Genomic DNA, 26,943 nt, shown 5'->3' on the forward strand with positions numbered 1-26,943 from the left:
CCCCTCAGCAACTTAAATGGAAATGCACATGGTGAGAGAAAACTCTTCACATTCATTCTAGCTGTTGTATTCTAGGCTTTGTTCCACATTAAGCAGCTGCAGGGCATTCCGAATACAAGAGAAATATACTGCGGATGCAGGAAATCGGGAACCGAAACAGACTAGGCTCAGCAGTTCTGGCTCCATCTGCGGAGAGAGAAAAAGTGACAGCGCCTTAGGTCTGTGATCTTTCATCAGAACAGGGGGACCAGTAGAAGTAGCATTCTTGAATTTCCAAAAGGCATTCAATTAGGAGCTGCAGAGACATAAACGGGGTTAAGTGAGGGGGCAGCAAGGTGACAGATAGAGTATAATGTGGGGAACGGTGAAGTTAGTCAATTTGGCCGTATGGTCAGAAAACCAGAATATTTTCTCAAAGGTTCAGAGAGACTTGTGTGTACTCGAACAAGAAAGTTAGCAAGCAGGGCAGCAAACAAATAGGAAGTGACACCTTGTGCTTTATAGCAAGGGTATTGGAGTGCAAGAATAGGAAATCTTGCTACAATTGTACAAGACTTTGGTGAGAGCATAACGCTAGGTTTGGATACCATGGGTGCCATTTAACTAAAGAAAAATAGTCTGTTCTGGGTGGGATTAGTGGGGTAACGTGCCGGGAATGTTCCCACTATCGAACGATACACTGTGTCGTTTCCGGGCCCCAGCGGGGAATGGCCCCTGGGGCCGTACTTCAGCGTCATTTCCTGCACTGAGAAGCTCCACGAGTGGTAACACCCAGGTGGCACTGCCAGAGGGCACCAGCAGTGCCAGGGCACCAGCATGGCCAGGGTGCCAGCATGGCCAGGGGCCGACTACACGAGGACCTCTGATCGCTAGGGAGACCCCGAAGTGCCATTCCGCCTGGTACCCCTTTGACAAGCCGATGGATGCCGATTAGATCTGGCGACAGTAGAGCTAACTGAGCTTTTAAACTCTTTTAACGACGTGAACTTCGGGGTGGCATCCAGATCGCGACATCTCAGATCTCGCGAGGTATAACGATGGTTGGGAATCCTGGAAGAGGTCGGATCTTATCGGCCGTGTCCCATCCCAATTCCGGCAGGACGCGGCCGGTACATTGAGCTCCATATTTAAGGAAGGATATGCTCGCATAGCAGGCAGTACAGTGAATGTTCACTAGACTGGTCCCTGGAATGAGAGGGTTGTCCTGTAATAAAAGGCTGAGTAAATTGTCTCAGGTGTTTTAAAGAATGAGAAGTTTTGCTGCATTCTCGAGTCGCCCAGCCAGGCGTTTCTTGGCAGCACGCCATGCACTGGTGACGAAATTCTTTCTTCCTGCCGTTGGTCAATGGGATCTCCCATTGAAGCCCCCCCACGCCACCGGGAAACCCGCGGGGGGGGGGGGGGGGGGGGGATGGTACTGCCGGCGGGAAAAGAGAATCCTAACCCTGGCTGTGATCCCATTGAAATATGCAAGATTCTGAAGGGGCGTGACAAGCTAGTCACAGCAAAGTTGTTTCTTCAGCCTGGTGATTCTGGAATAAAGAGGCACAATCTCAGGATAAGGGGTTTATCATTTATGACTGAGCTGAGGAGAAATTTCTTCACTCACAGACGCTTCTGAATATTTAGAACTCTTCGCCCTGGAGGGTTGTGGATGTTCCACAATGGAATACATTGAAGGCTGTGGTAAAGATGTCTTGGTGCATCAGGGAATGGAGGGATATGGGGAGTGGGCGAAAAAGTGGAGTTGAAGCCAAGGCTCAGTCAGTATAATCCGATTGAATGGTGGAGCAGGCTCAATGCGCCATGAGGCCTACTCCTACTCTCATTTCCTATGTTGTTATGTCCGCCCTTCAGCTGCTGATTGGGTGGCGAGCCCTCTCCCTGACCTTTAATTGGCTGCAGCTTTGAAAATCCAGTGCCCATGTTTTATGGGATAAGGTTCTGGAACTCTACCTATTTCCACGAAATTGTGCAGTTTCACAAAAAGCATGGACCTCGTCCTTTGTACAATCACAGCTCTGCTCTGGTTCTTTTTCCAAAATTCTATAGCATTCACAGAAATAGCATTAACCTCTGAACATTACAAGCTAAAATAATCATTAACGCCCTTTGGGTTAGAAAAACTCAGATGTATTTTTTTTTCCATTCTAAATCTTGATGAAAGAATTTTAAGCTGATGTATTTCACACATGTTTGTAAGTGGATAATAGTCCAACAAATCTGTTAGCTGTTATCTCGAGAGGCTTCTAACTATAGAAAGATGATGTTAATTAACAGGTTGACTATAATACAGTCTAGTATTCAGAAAATTATAACCCTGCTAGAATGGTTTTATCATCAGCAAGATAATTATTTAAGGCTGAAAGAGTTGGCATTAGGAATATATTGTTCGCTTCTCACATGGCCCAGCTCAGTACAGTAGTGCTCTATAAAATATTTATACATGCAATGAGTAAGTCATTATTCTTCTATTTTAAGAACCGGAACTTGCAATAGTTTGTTTGAAGTAGCATTTTAATCTTGATAAATGATGAGCGACAGTAAGCTGGAGATTAAAGTTCCAGCTTTTCACTGCCAGTGAGATGTATGTTTGTAATCAAAATGATTTTTAGAAAGCATGACAGCGTTCGAAAGGGAGTGTATCTGCGTTTTGATATTGAATGATTTGTCAGATGTAAACTTCCCTGTTTGCTTATGGAATGGATGCTGTTCCACACAAACGTGGAGGTTTGGGGGAAATGCTGTCAAGGTACAGCATTTATTCTGCTGTTGTTGTGGTCATCAGTGGAACCACACAGCCCATGACATTCCTGGGTTCCATCCCCAGTCTGTGCCATTAATTGGGCTTGAGAGTAACAGTAGCCGTTTGACTTGGTGTTCCCACCATGAACGGTGGGAACACGGCCCAGGTTCCTGGTCCCCGTTTGCTGCCCAATCAGCCATGCTGGAAAGTGCCTCAGACAACAGGATTGAATTTATCTGGGCTCTCGCTACCTGGAATATCTCTGCCAGTCTTCACTGACGAGGCTCGCAAAGCGATCAAAGCTGTTTGAATAAGGCAGCAGATGGTGGTCGGTGCCATTACACCATGTCCATGATGCTTAATTGCCCTTCTGGACAGAGGGAAGTTTAGAGAAAGAAATGAGGGCAGTGGGGAGCAAAATCAATTCATCATCCATTGGCCACGTTTTCTTAAAAGACTAATTGATTGATCTTCTCACTGAAATAATACTAAAGAAATCCTACTGAAAGGGCAACAATGGAAAAAGTGGGCTGCATTTTACATGACCCTGGCGGGCATGAAACCGTGCGGGTCATGTAAATTGGGTTGGGTGCCCTGTCCACCATCTTCCCACTTCCCTTCCCAAGCTCCCTCCCCCACAATATTGGGTGGCGGTGGCGGGGTGGGGGTGGGGGAGGGTGCGGTGTGAACGATCAGGCACTGAAATCAGCAGCCTGTCGGCACGGCACCACAGTGGTTAGCACTGTTGCTTCACAGCGCCAGGGTCCCAGGTTCGATTCCCAGCTTGGGTCACTCTGTATGGAGTCTGCACGCTCTCCCCATGTCTGCGTGGGTTTCCTCCGGATGCTCCGGTTTCCTCCCACAAGTCCCGAAAGACGTGAATTGGACATTCTGAATTCTCCCTCTGAGTACCCGAACAGGCGCCGGAATGTGGCGACTAGGGGATTTTCACAGTAACTTCATTGCAGTGTTAATGTAAGCCTACTTGTGACAATAATAAAGATTATTATTATTGTATTTAAATTAGTATTCAGGTACAATTAGGTTTGTTATCAATTGACCCTAATGACACACTGCCCATGCCATGTCATGAAACGTTGGGAAAGGCAGCCAAGCAGGAACAGGAAGCCTGTTTTTTAAACATTTAATGCTCAAAAGGGAAGGAAGGGGTGTTCGATCTTCATTGGCTGCCCTTGGCCAACTGCAGGGCGCTCCCCTTTAGGTCAAACCCCACCCCATTCCTTCCTATCCATTCCCCCTTCACCACTCGAATGTCCCCATTATCACTACTACTTTTAAAAATCCGGGATCAAGTCAAAATTCATTGCAAATTTTAACAGCAAGAAGCCATTAATCTGAGAAAGAGAAAGGAAAGAAATTGCGTTTAAATTTATTGACACATCCTCATGGCATTGGTGCTAGGTACTTCACAACCAGTGAGAGGTTCAGTCGTGGGGCAGCTACTGTGCCTCGAAACAGTTCTACAAACAATAGAGAGGACCAAAGTAGTCTTTGTGTCACTGTGACCTGAACTGATTTTATCCTTCAAGTCTACCTGAGGTCCAAAACTTTGGCATTGTAACTGGTTAAATAAAGTAACCATTGAGAGAGAGAAAGTGTCATTTTGCATGGTTCACATATATGATTGGAAACTGTCTAAGATAACACCATCACTGAAGATTCATGATCAGCTGGTTGATATGAAATTAGACCTGTATTTACAGCGCATGTATCCAGCTAAAATGGTCTTTCCTATTATCTTCCTTCCCTGTTCCCTTGTCTCTTCTCATTCCCAACCCATTCACTATTTCTTTACAATTTATTCCAGTTACTTTGTACATGTCTCTGTTTTCCCGTTTTTTCAGGGGGAGATAGGAAGACCTGGTATGCCAGGAAAACCAGGAACAAAGGTATCCCGCACTGTCTGATTTCCCTCCCATAACTTGTGCGCTCACGAATGAAGTGACATAAATTCAAAACACTTCAAAGTAAAAGCACATTTTGCTGTGTTAATCCAACATAACGATCTATTAATATTTTGAAACCGTTGCAATCAGACTACTACTTTATTGCTTCAATCTTATCCTAAAAGTTTGGAGTATTTATAAGTCAATATTAAAACATTGCGCAGTGTTTAAGAGGTTCCTTGGGCTGCTGGAGAGAGAGTTTGCCAAAATGCTGCCAGACTAACTAAGCCATGATCCCAGCGAATCAAAACATCCAATAATATTTCTAGTTCCAGGCAGCCAATCTGCTGCCTCTCCTGTCTTTTCACCAGGTTCTGTGTGTGAGATGATGATTGAAAATCATTCTTGTGGGTTCCATTAAAGTGGCATATCTTCAAATGTTGTGCACTTCATTTCGAACACTGAAGATCTGACTTACACAGATAGATAATGAAATATGTTTAAAAGTGAAATTAGTCAGTAAAGCTGGTTCTAAATGCAAAACAAGACAATTAATTTTGTGGAGAATTACAGGGCCGCAGAGTATGGTCTCCATCTCCCACTTTCCTTCCTGCCCTCAGCATTACAGTGCATTTGGGGTGGGTTGGTGCAGACTTGATCGGCAAAAGGGTTCCTGCACTTTAATGGTCCTGTGATTTGCGTTACAAACCCCACCTCTTCTCCCTACCCTGTTTTGCTGGATGGAGTTAAAGGATTTTGGTTACTCCATCCAACAAAACAGCCCAAGACCCATGGAATCCAGGGACGTGTGTTTGTGGGGTCACTTTTCCCCAGGGATTTGGGAGGAATAACCAGCATTATTGATTGATTCTGAGGAAGCATATTAACAAATCGGATTAATCGGTACAATCTAATTATACCTCTTTGTGTGTGACACACCTAATTTTACAATAAATGTACAGGGTTGCCACTTAAGATCGATTCCTGACTAAATTATTAATGAGTGTCACAGATTATTTTCCAATGTTTCTATAACTCCACCTCTTCTCTTCTGTACGTCCATATACTTGGTGCTGATTTCTGACCTGTGCTGTTTCCAATCTTCAATCGATAGGGCTCACTTACTTCAACCCTTCCTGGGTTAAAGGTTAGTCACGGTGCAGCACATTCATTGAACCAGATTATTCTTCTCGTTTAATTTGCAACTTTGACTCTATTCTTTTCTGATCTATTTTCTGCTCCTGCTTTCCGCTGATCACAGGGCGAGGCGGGACAGACTGGACTAACTGGACAAAAGGTAGCGCTCCAAATCAGTTCATGTGTTTGGTCGTTCATTTAATATTAGTCTGTTCTTTGTGCATTTGGGTCACCGCCTAACAACGCAGTAACATCAGGGTGACCGGTATCGTAGTTCACCAGTTTTAGCCAGCATTTCCTGAATGTTTTCTATTAGGTCAGTTAAAAATTAATCTTTTACTTTTTACATTCTGCTTTTTCCTTCACTTCCACGCCTCCATCCCTAATCTCCCTGTCCATCCCTCCTATCCCTGCCCATTCCTCCTCCACTGCCCGTCCCTCCTCCCCCTGCCACCTGCCACCTGCCAACTCCTTCTCTCCAAATCACTGATTTATGTAATGCCTGCTTTTCCACTTTGACAATCATGCATGCAAGCTTGCTCAGCCCCAAATGTGTGCATTCTTCTTCTTGTGGTCTGTTACTCGGTATTGTGTTTGGAGGTTGAAGCCTTGGCCGAGGCTGTTATACAAACTTTAAACTGTAGAGGGAAACCAGAGCAAACTGAGAAAAAGCTTTTAATTTTACACAGCAAAGTGGTGCTGCCAGGGTGGCCAGGTGGCACCCAGCAGTGCTGGGGCACCACCATGCCCAAAGGGCATACAGCTGGGGGACACCTATCCCCTTGGAGATCCCCACGAGTGCCGTTCCATCTGGTCCCCATTTGTGGGGACCAGTGCTGGATGGCGCTCGCCCGAGGTCTCTGGCAAAGAGGTTGAATCCCAAAGCCTCGGGAACCTCGGGAATCTGCATAAGAACATAAGAACTAGGAGCAGGAGTCGGCCATCTGGCCCCTCGAGCCTGCTCCGCCATTCAATGAGATCATGGCTGATCTTTTGTGGACTCAGCTCCACTTTCCGGCCCGAACACCATAACCCTCAATCCCTTTATTCTTCAAAAAACTATCTATCTTTACCTTAAAAACATGTAATGAAGGAGCCTCAACTGCTTCACTGGGCAAGGAATTCCATAGATTCACAACCCTTTGGGTGAAGACGTTCCTCCTAAACTCAGTCCTAAATCTACTTCCCCTTATTTTGAGGCTATGTCCCCTAGTTCTGCTTTCACCCGCCAGTGGAAACAACCTGCCCCCATCTATCCTATCTATTCCCTTCATAATTTTAAATGTTTCTATAAGATCCCCCCTCATCCTTCTAAATTCCAACGAGTACAGTCCCAGTCTACTCAACCTCTCCTCATAATCCAACCCCTTCAGCTCTGGGATTAACCTAGTGAATCTCCTCTGCACACCCTCCAGCGCCAGTACGTCCTTTCTCAAGTAAGGAGACCAAAACTGAACACAATACTCCAGGTGTGGCCTCACTAACACCTTATACAATTGCAACATAACCTCCCTAGTCTTAAACTCCATCCCTCTAGCAATGAAGGACAAAATTCCATTTGCCTTCTTAATCACCTGTTGCACCTGTAAACCAACCTTCTGTGACTCATGCACTAGCACACCCAGGTCTCTCTGCACAGCGGCATGCTTTAATATTTTATCGTTTAAATAATAATCCCGTTTGCTGTTATTCCTACCAAAATGGATAACCTCACATTTGTCAACATTGTATTCCATCTGCCAGACTAACTGCCTCGCTCCAATATGCAGATTTGCCAAAAAGTGATGGCAACGCAACATTGCAACGTCTTGTGATTGCGTTGAATCTCGCGAGGCGCTGTGTAGATCCTGGGAGCGAGGTCTCCCGGCTTTTATCAGCCACACTGCGCTGCGGCAAGCTGCTTTTCTGGCGCAGCGTGGCCATTGGATTGTGCCCATCGAAAATAGGAGCAGGAGGAGGCCATTTGACCCTTCGAGTCTGCTCCACCATCATTATGATCATCGCAGATCATCCAACTCAACAGCCTGATCCCTTTAGCCCCAAGAGCTATATCGAACTCTTTGTTGATGTTTCGGCCACAACTACTTTCTGTGGTAACGGATTCCAGAGGCCGACCACTCTCTGGGTGAAGAAAGTTCTCCTCATCTCGGTACTAAATGGTCTGCCCCGTATCCTCAGACTGTGACCCCTGGTTCTGGCTCCTGATATTGAGATCTTGGAGCGAAACAATCAAACCAATCCCCTCGACATTTACGGCAACGGTATTTGAACAGCTGATGATATTTGAATTCCAAAGCCTTTCCTGTTGTTTAACATTCATAATTTAATAAGTTTTATAGTCAGCACTGCTCTACATAATGAGCTGTAAGAGTTTTTTTGCAGAATCCCTGATAAATCATTAAAAATTAAAAGCAGATGGATATGATGAGATGATGCAGTAAGTGTCAGAACTGACAGCTTCATCACACATCAGTGTAAACTCTTGGAATTGTAGAGGAAAATAGATCTGACTGTCAAATTCCTCATATCATAATGCCCCCCCCCCCCCCCCCCCCCCCGACCAAGCCACTCGACACAATCTCCCCGCCTGACCCCCGCCTGACCCCCGCGACCCAACTCAGCACCTCACTCCCCCTGACCCAACCTGATCACCGGACTGCCACCAACACCCAGCCCTGACCTGACCATACAACCGCCCCCCCCTTACCCCGACCAGACCACATCGCCTGACTCCCTCCAATCCAACCTCATCACCCGACTGCCTCCCTGACCCATCTACTACCCTATCCCCTTGCCCACCTTCACATTCACTCAGACATTCGTACACTAAAATACACCCAAAAGCTGTTTAAACATCCCAGCTTTTCAATGTATTAGTGAACATTTAACCAGAATATGGCAGCCAGTGCCATTAAAAAGGAGATGGCCTGTCTACTCCGACAATCCAGTGTCTACCCCGACGATCCAGTGTCTACCCCGACAATCCAGTGTCTACCCCTGACGATCCAGTGTGTACCCCGACGATCCAGTGTCTACACCGACAATCCAGTGTCTACCCTGACGATCCAGTGTCTACACCGACGATCCAGTGTGTACTCCGACGATCCAATGTCTACCCCTGACGATCCAGTGTGTACCCCGATGATCCAATGTCTACCCCGACAATCCAGTGTCTACCCCTGACGATCCAGTGTGTACCCCGACAATCTGGTGTCTACCCCCGACGATCCAATGTCTAGACGATCCAGTGTCTACCCCTTGACAATCCAGTGGCTACCCCTTGACGATCCAGTGGCTACCCCTTGACGATCCAGTGTCTACCCCTTGACGATCCAGTGTCTACCCCTTGACAATCCAGTGTCTACCCCTTGACGATCCAGTGGCTACCCCCGACAATCCAGTGTTATGAGGAAGTGGTTGGATTGAAGATGAGCTTCGCATTTCGAAGAAGCCGATCTTGGCCACCCCCGCCCAGAGTTTGTGCTCGGTGCAGAAATGCCGGGGTGGAGCGGCAATCAGACGGTGATGAGGGAAGATTCGGGGCAGTATCACTTGACATTACCTGGCCACTCATTGTCTGATTGGGTGGAATGAGGACCTTTCACCAGAGGGACTGGTTGAAGCACCAATCATAGTAGCATTTAAGCAGAAGGATATGTTTGGATGAAATTAAGCAAGGTTGAGATTGCGGGAGTAGAGCATCAATACCAGCATGGATCAGTTTGGCTGAATGATGTTTCTGCGCTGTGACTGATATGTAATATTGTATCATTTCCATACGGACTCTTGGATCTATACATTTTGCTTCATAGATTTTGGCATAAGTGACTTGTTATAATTATAATTTCCACTTTGAATATAGACTAAGAGTCAGGTGAATCTGTAGCTAAGGAACTATTGTGTGTGTTTGTTGCACCTGCAATTGAATTCTGGCAGTGAACTTTGCAATTTGGAAGTTTTAGAATGCATTCAATTATTGTTGAAGTATTAGTTCTACCACAGTTAAAGTCCCTTCATAACATGTCTTAGTTAAGTGCATGCAACTCTGATTTACCATTCGGGTATCATAGTCACAAACTGATGGGCTTTTTAAAAAACGTTTTATCCCATCGTTAAAATTATAAAGCTAATGTGCAGAGTGGATGGGGCAAACCCTTAATCCACCTCGTTGCTTGCTCCAAAAAACAATTCATATTCAAATCTACAATGAGACACACATGATCTAAGCTGACAGGAAAAGGCATCGCACCTGATCTTGGGCTCGATCGGATGCTTGATCCCAACCACGAGGCCGAGAAGCAATACAACTAACGGTATTCGACATGTCTCTGATTAGGTTCATTTTTTAAAAAAAGAATTGACTTTCAGTTTAACGTGCGTGCTCCTTCACTGTGAGGAATGTTCCTGGAGTGGGAAAATGCTGTGGAGATGATTGTGTGTGCCTTCATGTTTGAATTTTATAATATCATAATATATTAATATTGGGAAGGTGGTTGTGTAGCGGTATTGTCACTGGACTGGTAAACCAGAGACCCAGAGTAATGCTCTGGGGACCCAGGTTCAAATCCCACCACGTCAGATAGTGACATTTGGATTCAGTAAAAATCTGGAATTAATGATGACCATGAAACCATTGTCAATTGTTGTGAAAACCCATCTGGGACACTAGAACATAGAACATAGAACAGTACAGCACAGAACAGGCCCTTCGGCCCTCAATGTTGTGCCGAGCCATGATCACCCTACTCAAACCCACGTATCCACCCTATACCCGTAACCCAACAACCCCCCCTTAACCTTACTTTTTGTACAACACTACGGGCAATTTAGCATGGCCAATCTACCTAACCCGCACATCTTTGGACTGTGGGAGGAAACCGGAGCACCCGGAGGAAACCCACGCACACAGGGGGAGGACGTGCAGACTCCACACAGACAGTGACCCAGCCGGGAATCGAACCTGGGACCTTGGAGCTGTGAAGCATTTATGCTAACCACCATGCTACCCTGCTGCCCCGGTCTAATGTCCTTTAGGGAAGGAAATCTGCCGTCCTTACCCGGTCTGGCCTACATGTGACTCCAGGCCCACAGCAATGTGGTTGACTCTTAACTGCCCCTCAAGGGTAATTAGGGATGGGCAATAAATGCTGGCACAGCCTGCGACCCCATGAACTTATAATAAAGGTAATATAATAAATTAATATGATGCATATATTGACATAAAATAATATTACAGTAGGGTTGAGCTGGAAAGCAGGATTTGCACGTGACAAATGTTCACTGTTCACATACGTTGGCTCACATGCAGCTGTCAGCTTAGCTGAGACACGTGTGAATCATCATCAATAGATCGGAAGTATTGCAGGAGATTTGTTTGCACAGAGCATTGCTTTCAACACTAGACTCCATCAGGCTCAAACATATCACTTCCAGCGCAATAGTGAAAAATTACAATTTGTCTTTTCAAATGTTTAAGCCTCAATCAGAGAGAACTTTATTTTTGAATGACCTATGGAAGTCAACTGTTTTAATGAATATAATTCCGACCGTCAGTCAGGAAGTATTTGAAAAGTTGGTATTTTATAATGCAGTCAGGACTAATAGAACAACTGATAAAATAGTTAATCAGATGAAGGGTTGTGGAGGTTGTGTTACTTCCACTAATAACCAAAGAGGATATTCTTTACAACATAATATTATTAATAAGGGAAATTTGTATAATTCCAAACCAAAGTTACAAGTAGAAGTGAGTGAGAAATAGTTGCTGAATTTTAAGTTGCTTGGAAGAGATAAGAATGTAAGTTTATGTGTAATTCAGCAACAGTTGTGAAGATGTACCATTAATGATCCCAATTGCTGGGTGTAATTATTCATTAACCACCAAGTTACGAAGAAAGCTAATCCCCTATTTGGACCAGTCTCAACAGTATTTGACTACAAATTGGAATAAGCTGTGCTAACCTGTGTATCTCTTGTGTAGCTTTGAGCTGCATGTCGTCTAAAGGATCTTAATACTTTGGAGAGGGTTCACGGGAGAATGGTGAGAATGATTGTAAGATGAGAGGTTACAAGGTTTCAAGATGAGATCCATATATCTGAATATTGAGGAAAAGCAATTTGAAGAGGAGCATGGTGGGAGTGTTTGAAACAGATGGCGGCTTAAGCACGTTCTATCGTTTTGGTAGCGGCTGAAGAACTTTTTTAATTTTGTAAAGTTTCTTTCAAAATAATTTCTGATCTATTTCTGATGTTAGCTAGTCAATGGCAAGCTGATAGATTTGTTTCAAAAAAGATGGGCAAAGATACTGGCTCGTGTTCCAACTCATCAATTGGAGAGGGCTTCTGATAAGTTTTTTAAAAATTCATTTCCGGGATATGGGTGTCATTGGGCCAATGTTTATTGCCTATCCTTGATTGGCAAAAACTGAGTGGCTCGGTAAATTCATCTGTAAAGGAGATCAGATAGTCTTTTAAGACGATGGTAATAATTACTGATATTAGCTTCCTAATTTTTAGTTCATTCGCTGAATTCAAATTTCCTAACTGTCACAGTGGGATTTGAACCCCTATCTCTAAGATTGTTAGTACAGGCCTCATGTTTGATGGTCATTGATTCTGCTCCTGTATCCTGTGTTTTGCAGTGTAATGACTGGTAATATTCCAATTCATTCTTGCTGTGTTTCCTGGAGTCTTTCTAGTTTTTGTTTGCGAAAAAGTTTCGAGGGTCTGAATTTTCACGATAGCAGAGGTTGAAGAGTCTGTGGGAACACCTCTCCGCTGACTCCATTGGTCTGGATGAAATTTCGTGCTCTAACGAGCTTGATTGGCATAAGGCAGGATTTCCAACCCTCACCCGGGAGGAGGTCCTGCCTTGGGGAGCTGCCGATCAGTCTTACTGGCCGGCAGCTCTGCTGTCCCTCCTGTCCCAGCGCTGCAGTAGTCGGAAGAGGTTTGGCAGGGGACTAACTCCCTGGCACTTTCCAGGAACCGGGGGACAATTTAAGTGGCAGTGGTCCCAGGACAGGGAGGGTAGGAGCACTTGGAGGGGGCATCGCAAGTGGGGCAGCTGGGAGGAGGGGGTAGGGTCTGTTCCCCGAGACCCCAATCACCCCGCTTGCGACCTGAAGGCCTTGAGGGGGAGGCCGCCCGCAGTTGGAAGGGGCCTCTGATTGAGGCGTGCCCCCTTCCCACCCAAGATCTAACTGTCTTTACTGACACGTTTCTGCCTCTTCAGCTGTCATCAGCCTGTCAGTCGAAAACTTGAGCCTGCTGGAAAATGGCGCATAAGTGGCCACTTTAACACCTTAATTGGATCAAGGGTGAGTTTCCCGTCCGAGATCAAGCTCGCTACTAAGTCGGGGCGAGCGGGGACCTGGAGGGAATCCCATTAGTGCAATTACCCGCCCCACCTCAGAACCCAGCACGGGAGGGGGGGGGGGGGGGGGGGGGGGGGGTGGAGGAGTGTAAAATTCTGACCAAAGTTTTTCTCATTTGCGATAAGTCCGTCATTTTCTCATGATTGGAATGTTGCTGGCTAGACGCAAAAATAATAGAAAATGACTCAATTGCAAACATGTGTGTTTGATATTGCGCAGGGTGAAAGTGGCACTCCAGGAAAAGATGGTGCAGTTGGACAGAAAGTAAGTCTGCTCTCTGTCTTGTATTGAATATCTCATATAGATAACCACTCTAGTTACAGGTATGGAGCCCATTTGACATTTTAAAATATTTAAAATATTGCCATAAACTATCCATCCACATGCTGCTGATAGATTTATATTTGTGGAACAGGATGTGACAGGTGATTTCTACCCCATGATGTAGAGATAACCTCACCACCGATGGCTGCTGAATCCCCTTTCACCTGTGTTTGCCCCCCCCTATCTCTGTAACCTCCTCCAGCCCTGCTCTCCTCCGAGGTATCTGCATCCCTCCAACCCTGGCCTATTCTCCATCACCCACGGCCTTTGTCCCATAATTGCCAGCGATACATTCAGCAATATAGGCCCCAAATTCCAGTAGTCCCTCTCTCAACCTCTGTCTCTCACCTCCTCTAAGACCATCCTTACAAATAATTCCATAGCTAAGGTTTTTAGGTACCTTTCCCAACATCAAATCTTTTGGCTCCAGGTTTGACAGTGCTCTTGTGAAGCAACTTGGGGATTTTTGTCTTGTTCAAGGCACTATGCAAATGGAGTCTGTATTTGCTTTGAGTCAATGGGGGGGTGCACAGTAGCACAGTGGTTAGCACTGTTGCTTCACAGCTCCAGGTTCCCAGGTTCGATTCCCGGCTTGGGTCACTGTCTGTGCGGAGTCTGCACGTTCTCTCCGTGTCTGCGTGGGTTTCCTCCTGGTGCTCCGGTTTCCTCCCACAGTCAAAAGATGCGGAGGTTAGGTGGATTGGCCATGCTAAATCGCCCTTAGTGTCCAAAAAGGTTGGATGGATTTGCTGGGTTATGGGATGGGGGTGTGGGCTTGGGTAGGGTGCTCTTTCCAAGGGCAGGTGCAGACTTGATGGGTCAAATGGCCTCCTTCTGCACTGTAAATTCTATGATTCTATGAGTCCGATAATTAAAGGCATCACTGATTTGGTGCAGGCAGGAGGGTCTCTGGGTGGGACGTGCGTCATCGGGAGCATCTCCAAAACTAGAGAGTGTTTTCAGGAGTCGGGAAAAACACATTGGAATGGAGAAGAAGCATGTGAATCATTTTGGGAGTCATTAACATTGATATATATAATCTGTGCACACGTCTCCTTAACTCTGAGACAGGAGATTACTGATTATGAGTTCAATAACCAATGTTTGACCATGAAGAAAACTCTGCTCTGTCTATCACTGTTTCATGTAACAATATGGTCTTGTTAAATAGGGTGAAAGAGGAGACTCTGGATCGGCTGTTGGTGGAATTAAGGGGGAACCGGGTCTTCCAGGTTTACCTGGACCTTCTGGGCCCCCAGGACCATTGGTTGGTGTTTTTTTGTTTATTTCTGACTACATATAATTCTGGTCAGCTGTTGTTGACCAGCAGCTGTAATGTTGGGTGGGGTTACTGGGTTATGGGGATAGGGTGGAGGTGTTGACCTTGGGTAGGGTGCTCTTTCCAAGAGCCGGTGCAGACTCGATGGGCCGAATGGCCTCCTTCTGCACTGTAAATTCTATGATAAAAAAACCTTTCATAACTTCAGGTCGCCCAAAGTGCTTTACAACCAATTACTACAGTATAGCCGTTCTTGTAAGTTAGGAAAAGTGGCAGCTAATTTGCAATCAACAAGCTCCCACGAACTGTAATGAGATAATCACGGAATCATCTATTCAGGCTAATGTTTTTGAGGGATAGATTTTATCAGGAACACCAGGGAGAAACTCCCCTGTTCAAAAATGCTGCCAAGGGATCATTTATTACAAGTGACAGTCAGAAAGGCTCCTGCTTGCCTGAGTGAGTTGCGTGGGTTTCCTCCGGGTGCTCCGGTTTCCTCCCACAGTCCAAAGATGTGCGGGTTAGGTGGATTGGCCATGCTAAATTGCCCGTAGTGTCCTTAAAAGTAAGGTTAAGGGGGGGTTGTTGGGTTACGGGTATAGGGTGGATACATGGGTTTGAGTAGGGTGATCATTGCTCGGCACAACATTGAGGGCCGAAGGGCCTGTTCTGTGCTGTACTGTTCTATGTTCTATGTTCTATGCTTAACGTCTCCGTTCCAAACCGACATCTCTGACGGTGCAGCACTCATTCTGTACTCCCCACTGACAATACAGCGTCAGCCTGTACTCCCCACTGACAATACAGCGTCAGCCTGTACTCCCCTTCGACAATACAGCGTCAGTCTGTACTCCCCACTGACAATACAGCGTCAGCCTGTACTCCCCACTGACAATACAGCGTCAGCCTGTACTCCCCACTGACAATACAGCGTCAGTCTGTACTCCCCTTCGACAATACAGCGTCAGCCTGTACTCCCCACTGACAATACAGCGTCAGCCTGTACTCCCCACTGACAATACAGCGTCAGCCTGTACTCCCCACTGACAATACAGCGTCAGTCTGTACTCCCCACTGACAATACAGCGTCAGCCTGTACTCCCCACTGACAATACAGCGTCAGCCTGTACTCCCCACTGACAATACAGCGTCAGCCTGTACTCCCCACTGACAATACAGCGTCAGCCTGTACTCCCCACTGACAATACAGCGTCAGTCTGTACTCCCCACTGACAATACAGCGTCAGTCTGTACTCCCCTTCGACAATACAGCGTCAGCCTGTACTCCCCACTGACAATACAGCGTCAGCCTGTACTCCCCACTGACAATACAGCGTCAGTCTGTACTCCCCTTCGACAATACAGCGTCAGCCTGTACTCCCCACTGACAATACAGCGTCAGCCTGTACTCCCCTTCGGCAATACAGCGTCAGCCTGTACCCCCCACTGACAATACAGCGTCAGTCTGTACTCCCCACTGACAATACAGCGTCAGCCTGTACTCCCCACTGACAATACAGCGTCAGCCTGTACTCCCCACTGACAATACAGCGTCAGCCTGTACTCCCCACTGACAATACAGCGTCAGCCTGTACTCCCCACTGACAATACAGCGTCAGTCTGTACCCCCCCACTGACAATACAGCGTCAGCCTGTACTCCCCACTGACAATACAGCGTCAGCCTGTACTCCCCACTGACAATACAGCGTCAGCCTGTACTCCCCTTCGACAATACAGCGTCAGCCTGTACTCCCCACTGACAATACAGCGTCAGCCTGTACTCCCCACTGACAATACAGCGTCAGTCTGTACTCCCCACTGACAATACAGCGTCAGCCTGTACTCCCCACTGACAATACAGCGTCAGTCTGTACTCCCCACTGACAATACAGCGTCAGCCTGTACTCCCCACTGACAATACAGCGTCAGTCTGTACTCCCCTTCGACAATACAGCGTCAGCCTGTACTCCCCTTCGACAATACAGCGTCAGCCTGTACTCCCCACTGACAATACAGCGTCAGTCTGTACTCCCCACTGACAATACAGCGTCAGTCTGTACTCCCCACTGACAATACAGCGTCAGCCTGTACTCCCCACTGACAATACAGCGTCAGCCTGTACTCCCCTTCGACAATACAGCGTCAGTCTGTACTCCCCACTGACAATACAGCGTCAGCCTGTACTCCCCACTGACAATACAGCGTCAGCCTGTACTCCCCACTGACAATACAGCGTCAGCCTGTACTCCCCACTGACAATACAGCGTCAGCCTGTACTCCCCACTGACAATACAGCGTCAGCCTGTACTCCCCACTGACAATACAGCGTCAGCCTGTACTCCCCACTGACAATACAGCGTCAGCCTGTACTCCCCACTGACAATACAGCGTCAGTCTGTACTCCCCACTGACAATACAGCGTCAGCCTGTACTCCCCACTGACAATACAGCGTCAGTCTGTACTCCCCACTGACAATACAGCGTCAGTCTGTACTCCCCACTGACAATACAGCGTCAGTCTGTACTCCCCACTGACAATACAGCGTCAGTCTGTACTCCCCACTGACAATACAGCGTCAGCCTGTACTCCCCACTGACAATACAGCGTCAGCCTGTACTCCCCACTGACAATACAGCGTCAGTCTGTACTCCCCACTGACAATACAGCGTCAGTCTGTACCCCCCACTGACAATACAGCGTCAGCCTGTACTCCCCACTGACAATACAGCGTCAGTCTGTACTCCCCTTCGACAATACAGCGTCAGCCTGTACTCCCCACTGACAATACAGCGTCAGCCTGTACTCCCCACTGACAATACAGCGTCAGTCTGTACTCCCCTTCGACAATACAGCGTCAGCCTGTACTCCCCACTGACAATACAGCGTCAGCCTGTACTCCCCACTGACAATACAGCGTCAGCCTGTACTCCCCACTGACAATACAGCGTCAGCCTGTACTCCCCACTGACAATACAGCGTCAGCCTGTACTCCCCTTCGACAATACAGCGTCAGCCTGTACTCCCCACTGACAATACAGCGTCAGCCTGTACTCCCCACTGACAATACAGCGTCAGTCTGTACTCCCCACTGACAATACAGCGTCAGTCTGTACTCCCCACTGACAATACAGCGTCAGTCTGTACTCCCCACTGACAATACAGCGTCAGTCTGTACTCCCCACTGACAATACAGCGTCAGCCTGTACTCCCCACTGACAATACAGCGTCAGCCTGTACCCCCCACTGACAATACAGCGTCAGTCTGTACTCCCCACTGACAATACAGCGTCAGTCTGTACTCCCCACTGACAATACAGCGTCAGCCTGTACTCCCCACTGACAATACAGCGTCAGTCTGTACTCCCCACTGACAATACAGCGTCAGCCTGTACTCCCCACTGACAATACAGCGTCAGCCTGTACTCCCCACTGACAATACAGCGTCAGCCTGTACCCCCCACTGACAATACAGCGTCAGTCTGTACTCCCCACTGACAATACAGCGTCAGTCTGTACTCCCCTTCGACAATACAGCGTCAGCCTGTACTCCCCTTCGACAATACAGCGTCAGTCTGTACTCCCCACTGACAATACAGCGTCAGCCTGTACTCCCCACTGACAATACAGCGTCAGCCTGTACTCCCCACTGACAATACAGCGTCAGTCTGTACTCCCCACTGACAATACAGCGTCAGTCTGTACTCCCCACTGACAATACAGCGTCAGTCTGTACTCCCCACTGACAATACAGCGTCAGCCTGTACTCCCCACTGACAATACAGCGTCAGCCTGTACTCCCCATTGACAATACAGCGTCAGTCTGTACTCCCCACTGACAATACAGCGTCAGCCTGTACTCCCCACTGACAATACAGCGTCAGCCTGTACTCCCCACTGACAATACAGCGTCAGTCTGTACTCCCCACTGACAATACAGCGTCAGCCTGTACACCCCACTGACAATACAGCGTCAGCCTGTACACCCCACTGACAATACAGCGTCAGTCTGTACTCCCCTTCGACAATACAGCGTCAGCCTGTACTCCCCACTGACAATACAGCGTCAGTCTGTACTCCCCACTGACAATACAGCGTCAGCCTGTACTCCCCACTGACAATACAGCGTCAGCCTGTACTCCCCACTGACAATACAGCGTCAGCCTGTACTCCCCTTCGACAATACAGCGTCAGTCTGTACTCCCCACTGACAATACAGCGTCAGCCTGTACTCCCCACTGACAATACAGCGTCAGCCTGTACTCCCCACTGACAATACAGCGTCAGCCTGTACTCCCCTTCGACAATACAGCGTCAGTCTGTACTCCCCTTCGACAATACAGCGTCAGTCTGTACTCCCCACTGACAATACAGCGTCAGTCTGTACTCCCCACTGACAATACAGCGTCAGCCTGTACTCCCCACTGACAATACAGCGTCAGCCTGTACTCCCCACTGACAATACAGCGTCAGCCTGTACTCCCCTTCGACAATACAGCGTCAGCCTGTACTCCCCTTCGACAATACAGCGTCAGCCTGTACTCCCCACTGACAATACAGCGTCAGTCTGTACTCCCCACTGACAATACAGCGTCAGTCTGTACTCCCCACTGACAATACAGCGTCAGCCTGTACTCCCCACTGACAATACAGCGTCAGTCTGTACTCCCCACTGACAATACAGCGTCAGTCTGTACTCCCCACTGACAATACAGCGTCAGTCTGTACTCCCCACTGACAATACAGCGTCAGTCTGTACTCCCCACTGACAATACAGCGTCAGCCTGTACTCCCCACTGACAATACAGCGTCAGCCTGTACTCCCCACTGACAATACAGCGTCAGCCTGTACTCCCCACTGACAATACAGCGTCAGTCTGTACTCCCCACTGACAATACAGCATCAGTCTGTACTCCCCACTGACAATACAGCGTCAGCCTGTACTCCCCACTGACAATACAGCGTCAGCCTGTACTCCCCACTGACAATACAGCGTCAGCCTGTACTCCCCTTCGACAATACAGCGTCAGCCTGTACTCCCCACTGACAATACAGCGTCAGCCTGTACTCCCCTTCGACAATACAGCGTCAGCCTGTACTCCCCACTGACAATACAGCGTCAGCCTGTACTCCCCTTCGACAATACAGCGTCAGCCTGTACTCCCCACTGACAATACAGCGTCAGCCTGTACTCCCCACTGACAATACAGCGTCAGCCTGTACTCCCCACTGACAATACAGCGTCAGCCTGTACTCCCCACTGACAATACAGCGTCAGCCTGTACTCCCCACTGACAATACAGCGTCAGCCTGTACTCCCCTTCGACAATACAGCGTCAGCCTGTACTCCCCACTGACAATACAGCGTCAGCCTGTACTCCCCACTGACAATACAGCGTCAGCCTGTACTCCCCACTGACAATACAGCGTCAGCCTGTACTCCCCACTGACAATACAGCGTCAGCCTGTACTCCCCTTCGACAATACAGCGTCAGCCTGTACTCCCCACTGACAATACAGCGTCAGCCTGTACTCCCCTTCGACAATACAGCGTCAGCCTGTACTCCCCACTGACAATACAGCGTCAGCCTGTACTCCCCACTGACAATACAGCGTCAGTCTGTACTCCCCTTCGACAATACAGCGTCAGTCTGTACTCCCCACTGACAATACAGCGTCAGCCTGTACTCCCCACTGACAATACAGCGTCAGTCTGTACTCCCCTTCGACAATACAGCGTCAGCCTGTACCCCCCACTGACAATACAGCGTCAGTCTGTACTCCCCACTGACAATACAGCGTCAGCCTGTACTCCCCACTGACAATACAGCGTCAGCCTGTACTCCCCACTGACAATACAGCGTCAGCCTGTACTCCCCACTGACAATACAGCGTCAGCCTGTACTCCCCACTGACAATACAGCGTCAGTCTGTACTCCCCTTCGACAATACAGCGTCAGTCTGTACTCCCCTTCGACAATACAGCGTCAGCCTGTACTCCCCACTGACAATACAGCGTCAGTCTGTACTCCCCTTCGACAATACAGCGTCAGCCTGTACCCCCCACTGACAATACAGCGTCAGTCTGTACTCCCCACTGACAATACAGCGTCAGCCTGTACTCCCCACTGACAATACAGCGTCAGCCTGTACTCCCCTTCGACAATACAGCGTCAGCCTGTACCCCCCACTGACAATACAGCGTCAGTCTGTACTCCCCACTGACAATACAGCGTCAGCCTGTACTCCCACTGACAATACAGCGTCAGTCTGTACTCCCCTTCGACAATACAGCGTCAGCCTGTACCCCCCACTGACAATACAGCGTCAGTCTGTACTCCCCACTGACAATACAGCGTCAGCCTGTACTCCCCACTGACAATACAGCGTCAGTCTGTACTCCCCACTGACAATACAGCGTCAGCCTGTACTCCCCACTGACAATACAGCGTCAGCCTGTACTCCCCACTGACAATACAGCGTCAGTCTGTACTCCCCACTGACAATACAGCGTCAGCCTGTACTCCCCACTGACAATACAGCGTCAGCCTGTACTCCCCACTGACAATACAGCGTCAGCCTGTACTCCCCACTGACAATACAGCGTCAGCCTGTACTCCCCACTGACAATACAGCGTCAGCCTGTACTCCCCACTGACAATACAGCGTCAGCCTGTACTCCCCACTGACAATACAGCGTCAGCCTGTACTCCCCACTGACAATACAGCGTCAGCCTGTACTCCCCACTGACAATACAGCGTCAGTCTGTACTCCCCACTGACAATACAGCGTCAGCCTGTACTCCCCTTCGACAATACAGCGTCAGCCTGTACTCCCCACTGACAATACAGCGTCAGCCTGTACTCCCCACTGACAATACAGCGTCAGTCTGTACTCCCCTTCGACAATACAGCGTCAGCCTGTACTCCCCTTCGACAATACAGCGTCAGCCTGTACTCCCCACTGACAATACAGCGTCAGTCTGTACCCCCCACTGACAATACAGCGTCAGTCTGTACTCCCCTTCGACAATACAGCGTCAGTCTGTACTCCCCACTGACAATACAGCGTCAGCCTGTACTCCCCACTGACAATACAGCGTCAGCCTGTACTCCCCACTGACAATACAGCGTCAGCCTGTACTCCCCACTGACAATACAGCGTCAGTCTGTACTCCCCACTGACAATACAGCGTCAGTCTGTACTCCCCACTGACAATACAGCGTCAGTCTGTACTCCCCACTGACAATACAGCGTCAGCCTGTACTCCCCACTGACAATACAGCGTCAGCCTGTACTCCCCACTGACAATACAGCGTCAGTCTGTACTCCCCACTGACAATACAGCGTCAGCCTGTACTCCCCACTGACAATACAGCGTCAGCCTGTACTCCCCACTGACAATACAGCGTCAGTCTGTACTCCCCACTGACAATACAGCGTCAGTCTGTACTCCCCACTGACAATACAGCGTCAGTCTGTACTCCCCACTGACAATACAGCGTCAGTCTGTACTCCCCACTGACAATACAGCGTCAGTCTGTAGTCCCCACTGACAATACAGCGTCAGTCTGTACTCCCCACTGACAATACAGCGTCAGCCTGTACTCCCCACTGACAATACAGCGTCAGCCTGTACTCCCCACTGACAATACAGCGTCAGCCTGTACTCCCCACTGACAATACAGCGTCAGTCTGTACTCCCCACTGACAATACAGCGTCAGTCTGTACTCCCCACTGACAATACAGCGTCAGTCTGTACTCCCCACTGACAATACAGCGTCAGTCTGTACTCCCCACTGACAATACAGCGTCAGCCTGTACTCCCCACTGACAATACAGCGTCAGCCTGTACTCCCCACTGACAATACAGCGTCAGCCTGTACTCCCCACTGACAATACAGCGTCAGTCTGTACTCCCCACTGACAATACAGCGTCAGCCTGTACTCCCCACTGACAATACAGCGTCAGCCTGTACTCCCCACTGACAATACAGCGTCAGCCTGTACCCCCCACTGACAATACAGCGTCAGCCTGTACTCCCCACTGACAATACAGCGTCAGCCTGTACTCCCCACTGACAATACAGCGTCAGTCTGTACTCCCCACTGACAATACAGCGTCAGCCTGTACTCCCCACTGACAATACAGCGTCAGTCTGTACTCCCCACTGACAATACACCGTCAGTCTGTACTCCCCACTGACAATACAGCGTCAGCCTGTACTCCCCACTGACAATACAGCGTCAGTCTGTACTCCCCACTGACAATACAGCGTCAGTCTGTACTCCCCACTGACAATACAGCGTCAGTCTGTACTCCCCTTCGACAATACAGCGTCAGTCTGTACTCCCCACTGACAATACAGCGTCAGTCTGTACTCCCCACTGACAATACAGCGTCAGTCTGTACTCCCCACTGACAATACAGCGTCAGTCTGTACTCCCCTTCGACAATACAGCGTCAGTCTGTACTCCCCACTGACAATACAGCGTCAGTCTGTACTCCCCACTGACAATACAGCGTCAGCCTGTACTCCCCACTGACAATACAGCGTCAGTCTGTACTCCCACTGACAATACAGCGTCAGTCTGTACTCCCCACTGACAATACAGCGTCAGTCTGTACTCCCCACTGACAATACAGCGTCAGCCTGTACTCCCCTTCGACAATACAGCGTCAGCCTGTACTCCCCACTGACAATACAGCGTCAGTCTGTACCCCCCACTGACAATACAGCGTCAGCCTGTACTCCCCACTGACAATACAGCGTCAGTCTGTACTCCCCACTGACAATACAGCGTCAGCCTGTACTCCCCACTGACAATACAGCGTCAGCCTGTACTCCCCACTGACAATACAGCGTCAGTCTGTACTCCCCACTGACAATACAGCGTCAGCCTGTACTCCCCTTCGACAATACAGCGTCAGTCTGTACTCCCCACTGACAATACAGCGTCAGTCTGTACTCCCCACTGACAATACAGCGTCAGTCTGTACTCCCCACTGACAATACAGCGTCAGCCTGTACTCCCCACTGACAATACAGCGTCAGTCTGTACTCCCCACTGACAATACAGCGTCAGTCTGTACCCCCCACTGACAATACAGCGTCAGTCTGTACTCCCCACTGACAATACAGCATCAGCCTGTACTCCCCACTGACAATACAGCGTCAGTCTGTACTCCCCACTGACAATACAGCGTCAGCCTGTACTCCCCACTGACAATACAGCGTCAGTCTGTACTCCCCACTGACAATACAGCATCAGTCTGTACTCCCCACTGACAATACAGCGTCAGTCTGTACTCCCCTTCGACAATACAGCGTCAGCCTGTACTCCCCACTGACAATACAGCGTCAGCCTGTACTCCCCACTGACAATACAGCGTCAGTCTGTACTCCCCACTGACAATACAGCGTCAGTCTGTACTCCCCACTGACAATACAGCGTCAGTCTGTACTCCCCACTGACAATACAGCGTCAGCCTGTACCCCCCACTGACAATACAGCGTCAGCCTGTACTCCCCACTGACAATACAGTGTCAGCCTGTACCCCCCACTGACAATACAGCGTCAGCCTGTACCCCCCACTGACAATACAGCGTCAGTCTGTACTCCCCACTGACAATACAGTGTCAGCCTGTACCCCCCACTGACAATACAGCGTCAGCCTGTACTCCCCACTGACAATACAGCGTCAGCCTGTACTCCCCACTGACAATACAGCGTCAGCCTGTACTCCCCACTGACAATACAGCGTCAGTCTGTACTCCCCACTGACAATACAGCGTCAGCCTGTACTCCCCACTGACAATACAGCGTCAGTCTGTACTCCCCTTCGACAATACAGCGTCAGCCTGTACTCCCCACTGACAATACAGCGTCAGCCTGTACACCCCACTGACAATACAGCGTCAGTCTGTACTCCCCTTCGGCAATACAGCGTCAGTCTGTACTCCCCACTGACAATACAGCGTCAGCCTGTACTCCCCACTGACAATACAGCGTCAGTCTGTACTCCCCTTCGGCAATACAGCGTCAGTCTGTACTCCCCACTGACAATACAGCGTCAGCCTGTACTCCCCACTGACAATACAGCGTCAGCCTGTACTCCCCACTGACAATACAGCGTCAGTCTGTACTCCCCACTGACAATACAGCGTCAGCCTGTACTCCCGACTGACAATACAGCGTCAGCCTGTACTCCCCACTGACAATACAGCGTCAGTCTGTACTCCCCTTCGACAATACAGCGTCAGTCTGTACTCCCCACTGACAATACAGCGTCAGTCTGTACTCCCCACTGACAATACAGCGTCAGTCTGTACTCCCCACTGACAATACAGCGTCAGCCTGTACTCCCCACTGACAATACAGCGTCAGTCTGTACTCCCCACTGACAATACAGCGTCAGTCTGTACTCCCCACTGACAATACAGCGTCAGTCTGTACTCCCCACTGACAATACAGCGTCAGCCTGTACTCCCCACTGACAATACAGCGTCAGTCTGTACTCCCCACTGACAATACAGCGTCAGTCTGTACTCCCCACCGACAATACAGCGTCAGCCTGTACTCCCCACTGACAATACAGCGTCAGTCTGTACCCCCCACTGACAATACAGCGTCAGTCTGTACTCCCCTTCGACAATACAGCATCAGCCTGTACTCCCCACTGACAATACAGCGTCAGCCTGTACTCCCCACTGACAATACAGCGTCAGTCTGTACTCCCCTTCGACAATACAGCGTCAGTCTGTACTCCCCACTGACAATACAGCGTCAGCCTGTACTCCCCACTGACAATACAGCGTCAGTCTGTACTCCCCACTGACAATACAGCGTCAGCCTGTACTCCCCTTCGACAATACAGCGTCAGCCTGTACTCCCCTTCGACAATACAGCGTCAGCCTGTACACCCCACTGACAATACAGCGTCAGCCTGTACTCCCCTTCGACAATACAGCATCAGCCTGTACTCCCCACTGACAATACAGCGTCAGCCTGTACTCCCCACTGACAATACAGCGTCAGCCTGTACTCCCCACTGACAATACAGCGTCAGCCTGTACTCCCCACTGACAATACAGCGTCAGCCTGTACTCCCCACTGACAATACAGCGTCAGTCTGTACTCCCCACTGACAATACAGCGTCAGCCTGTACTCCCCACTGACAATACAGCGTCAGCCTGTACTCCCCACTGACAATACAGCGTCAGCCTGTACTCCCCACTGACAATACAGCGTCAGTCTGTACTCCCCACTGACAATACAGCGTCAGTCTGTACTCCCCACTGACAATACAGCGTCAGCCTGTACTCCCCACTGACAATACAGAGTCAGTCTGTACTCCCCACCGACAATACAGCGTCAGCCTGTACTCCCCACTGACAATACAGCGTCAGCCTGTACTCTCCACTGACAATACAGCGTCAGCCTGTACTCCCCACTGACAATACAGCGTCAGTCTGTACTCCCCACTGACAATACAGCGTCAGCCTGTACTCCCCACTGACAATACAGCGTCAGTCTGTACTCCCCACTGACAATACAGCGTCAGCCTGTACTCCCCACTGACAATACAGCGTCAGCCTGTACTCCCCACTGACAATACAGAGTCAGTCTGTACTCCCCACTGACAATACAGCATCAGCCTGTACCCCCCACTGACAATACAGCGTCAGCCTGTACCCCCCACTGACAATACAGCGTCAGTCTGTACTCCCCACTGACAATACAGCGTCAGTCTGTACTCCCCACTGACAATACAGCGTCAGCCTGTACTCCCCACTGACAATACAGCGTCAGCCTGTACTCCCCACTGACAATACAGCGTCAGTCTGTACTCCCCACTGACAATACAGCGTCAGCCTGTACTCCCCACTGACAATACAGCGTCAGTCTGTACTCCCCACTGACAATACAGCGTCAGTCTGTACTCCCCACTGACAATACAGCGTCAGCCTGTACTCCCCACTGACAATACAGCGTCAGCCTGTACTCCCCACTGACAATACAGCGTCAGTCTGTACTCCCCACTGACAATACAGCGTCAGCCTGTACTCCCCACTGACAATACAGCGTCAGCCTGTACTCCCCACTGACAATACAGCGTCAGCCTGTACTCCCCACTGACAATACAGCGTCAGTCTGTACTCCCCACTG

General features: G+C 49.0%; 1 protein-coding gene across 15 annotated transcripts in view; it reads left to right on the top strand.

The window, feature by feature from the left end:
* The window catches only part of col13a1 (collagen, type XIII, alpha 1), a 282,216-nt gene that overhangs the window by 173,520 nt on the left and 81,753 nt on the right, over positions 1 to 26,943 (top strand). For 14 of the 15 annotated variants that reach the window (XM_038782842.1, XM_038782844.1, XM_038782840.1 and 11 more), the window contains 5 exons: positions 4,612 to 4,656; positions 5,768 to 5,800; positions 5,915 to 5,950; positions 13,386 to 13,430; positions 14,662 to 14,757. In XM_038782842.1, the coding sequence (XP_038638770.1) occupies positions 4,612 to 4,656; positions 5,768 to 5,800; positions 5,915 to 5,950; positions 13,386 to 13,430; positions 14,662 to 14,757 (255 nt within the window). The remainder of the gene's footprint in view (positions 1 to 4,611; positions 4,657 to 5,767; positions 5,801 to 5,914; positions 5,951 to 13,385; positions 13,431 to 14,661; positions 14,758 to 26,943) is intronic. The other variant, XM_038782855.1, reaches the window with a different exon arrangement.

Source organism: Scyliorhinus canicula, chromosome 22 (genome assembly GCF_902713615.1).
Source record: "Scyliorhinus canicula chromosome 22, sScyCan1.1, whole genome shotgun sequence".
Taxonomy (NCBI): Eukaryota; Metazoa; Chordata; class Chondrichthyes; order Carcharhiniformes; family Scyliorhinidae; genus Scyliorhinus; species Scyliorhinus canicula.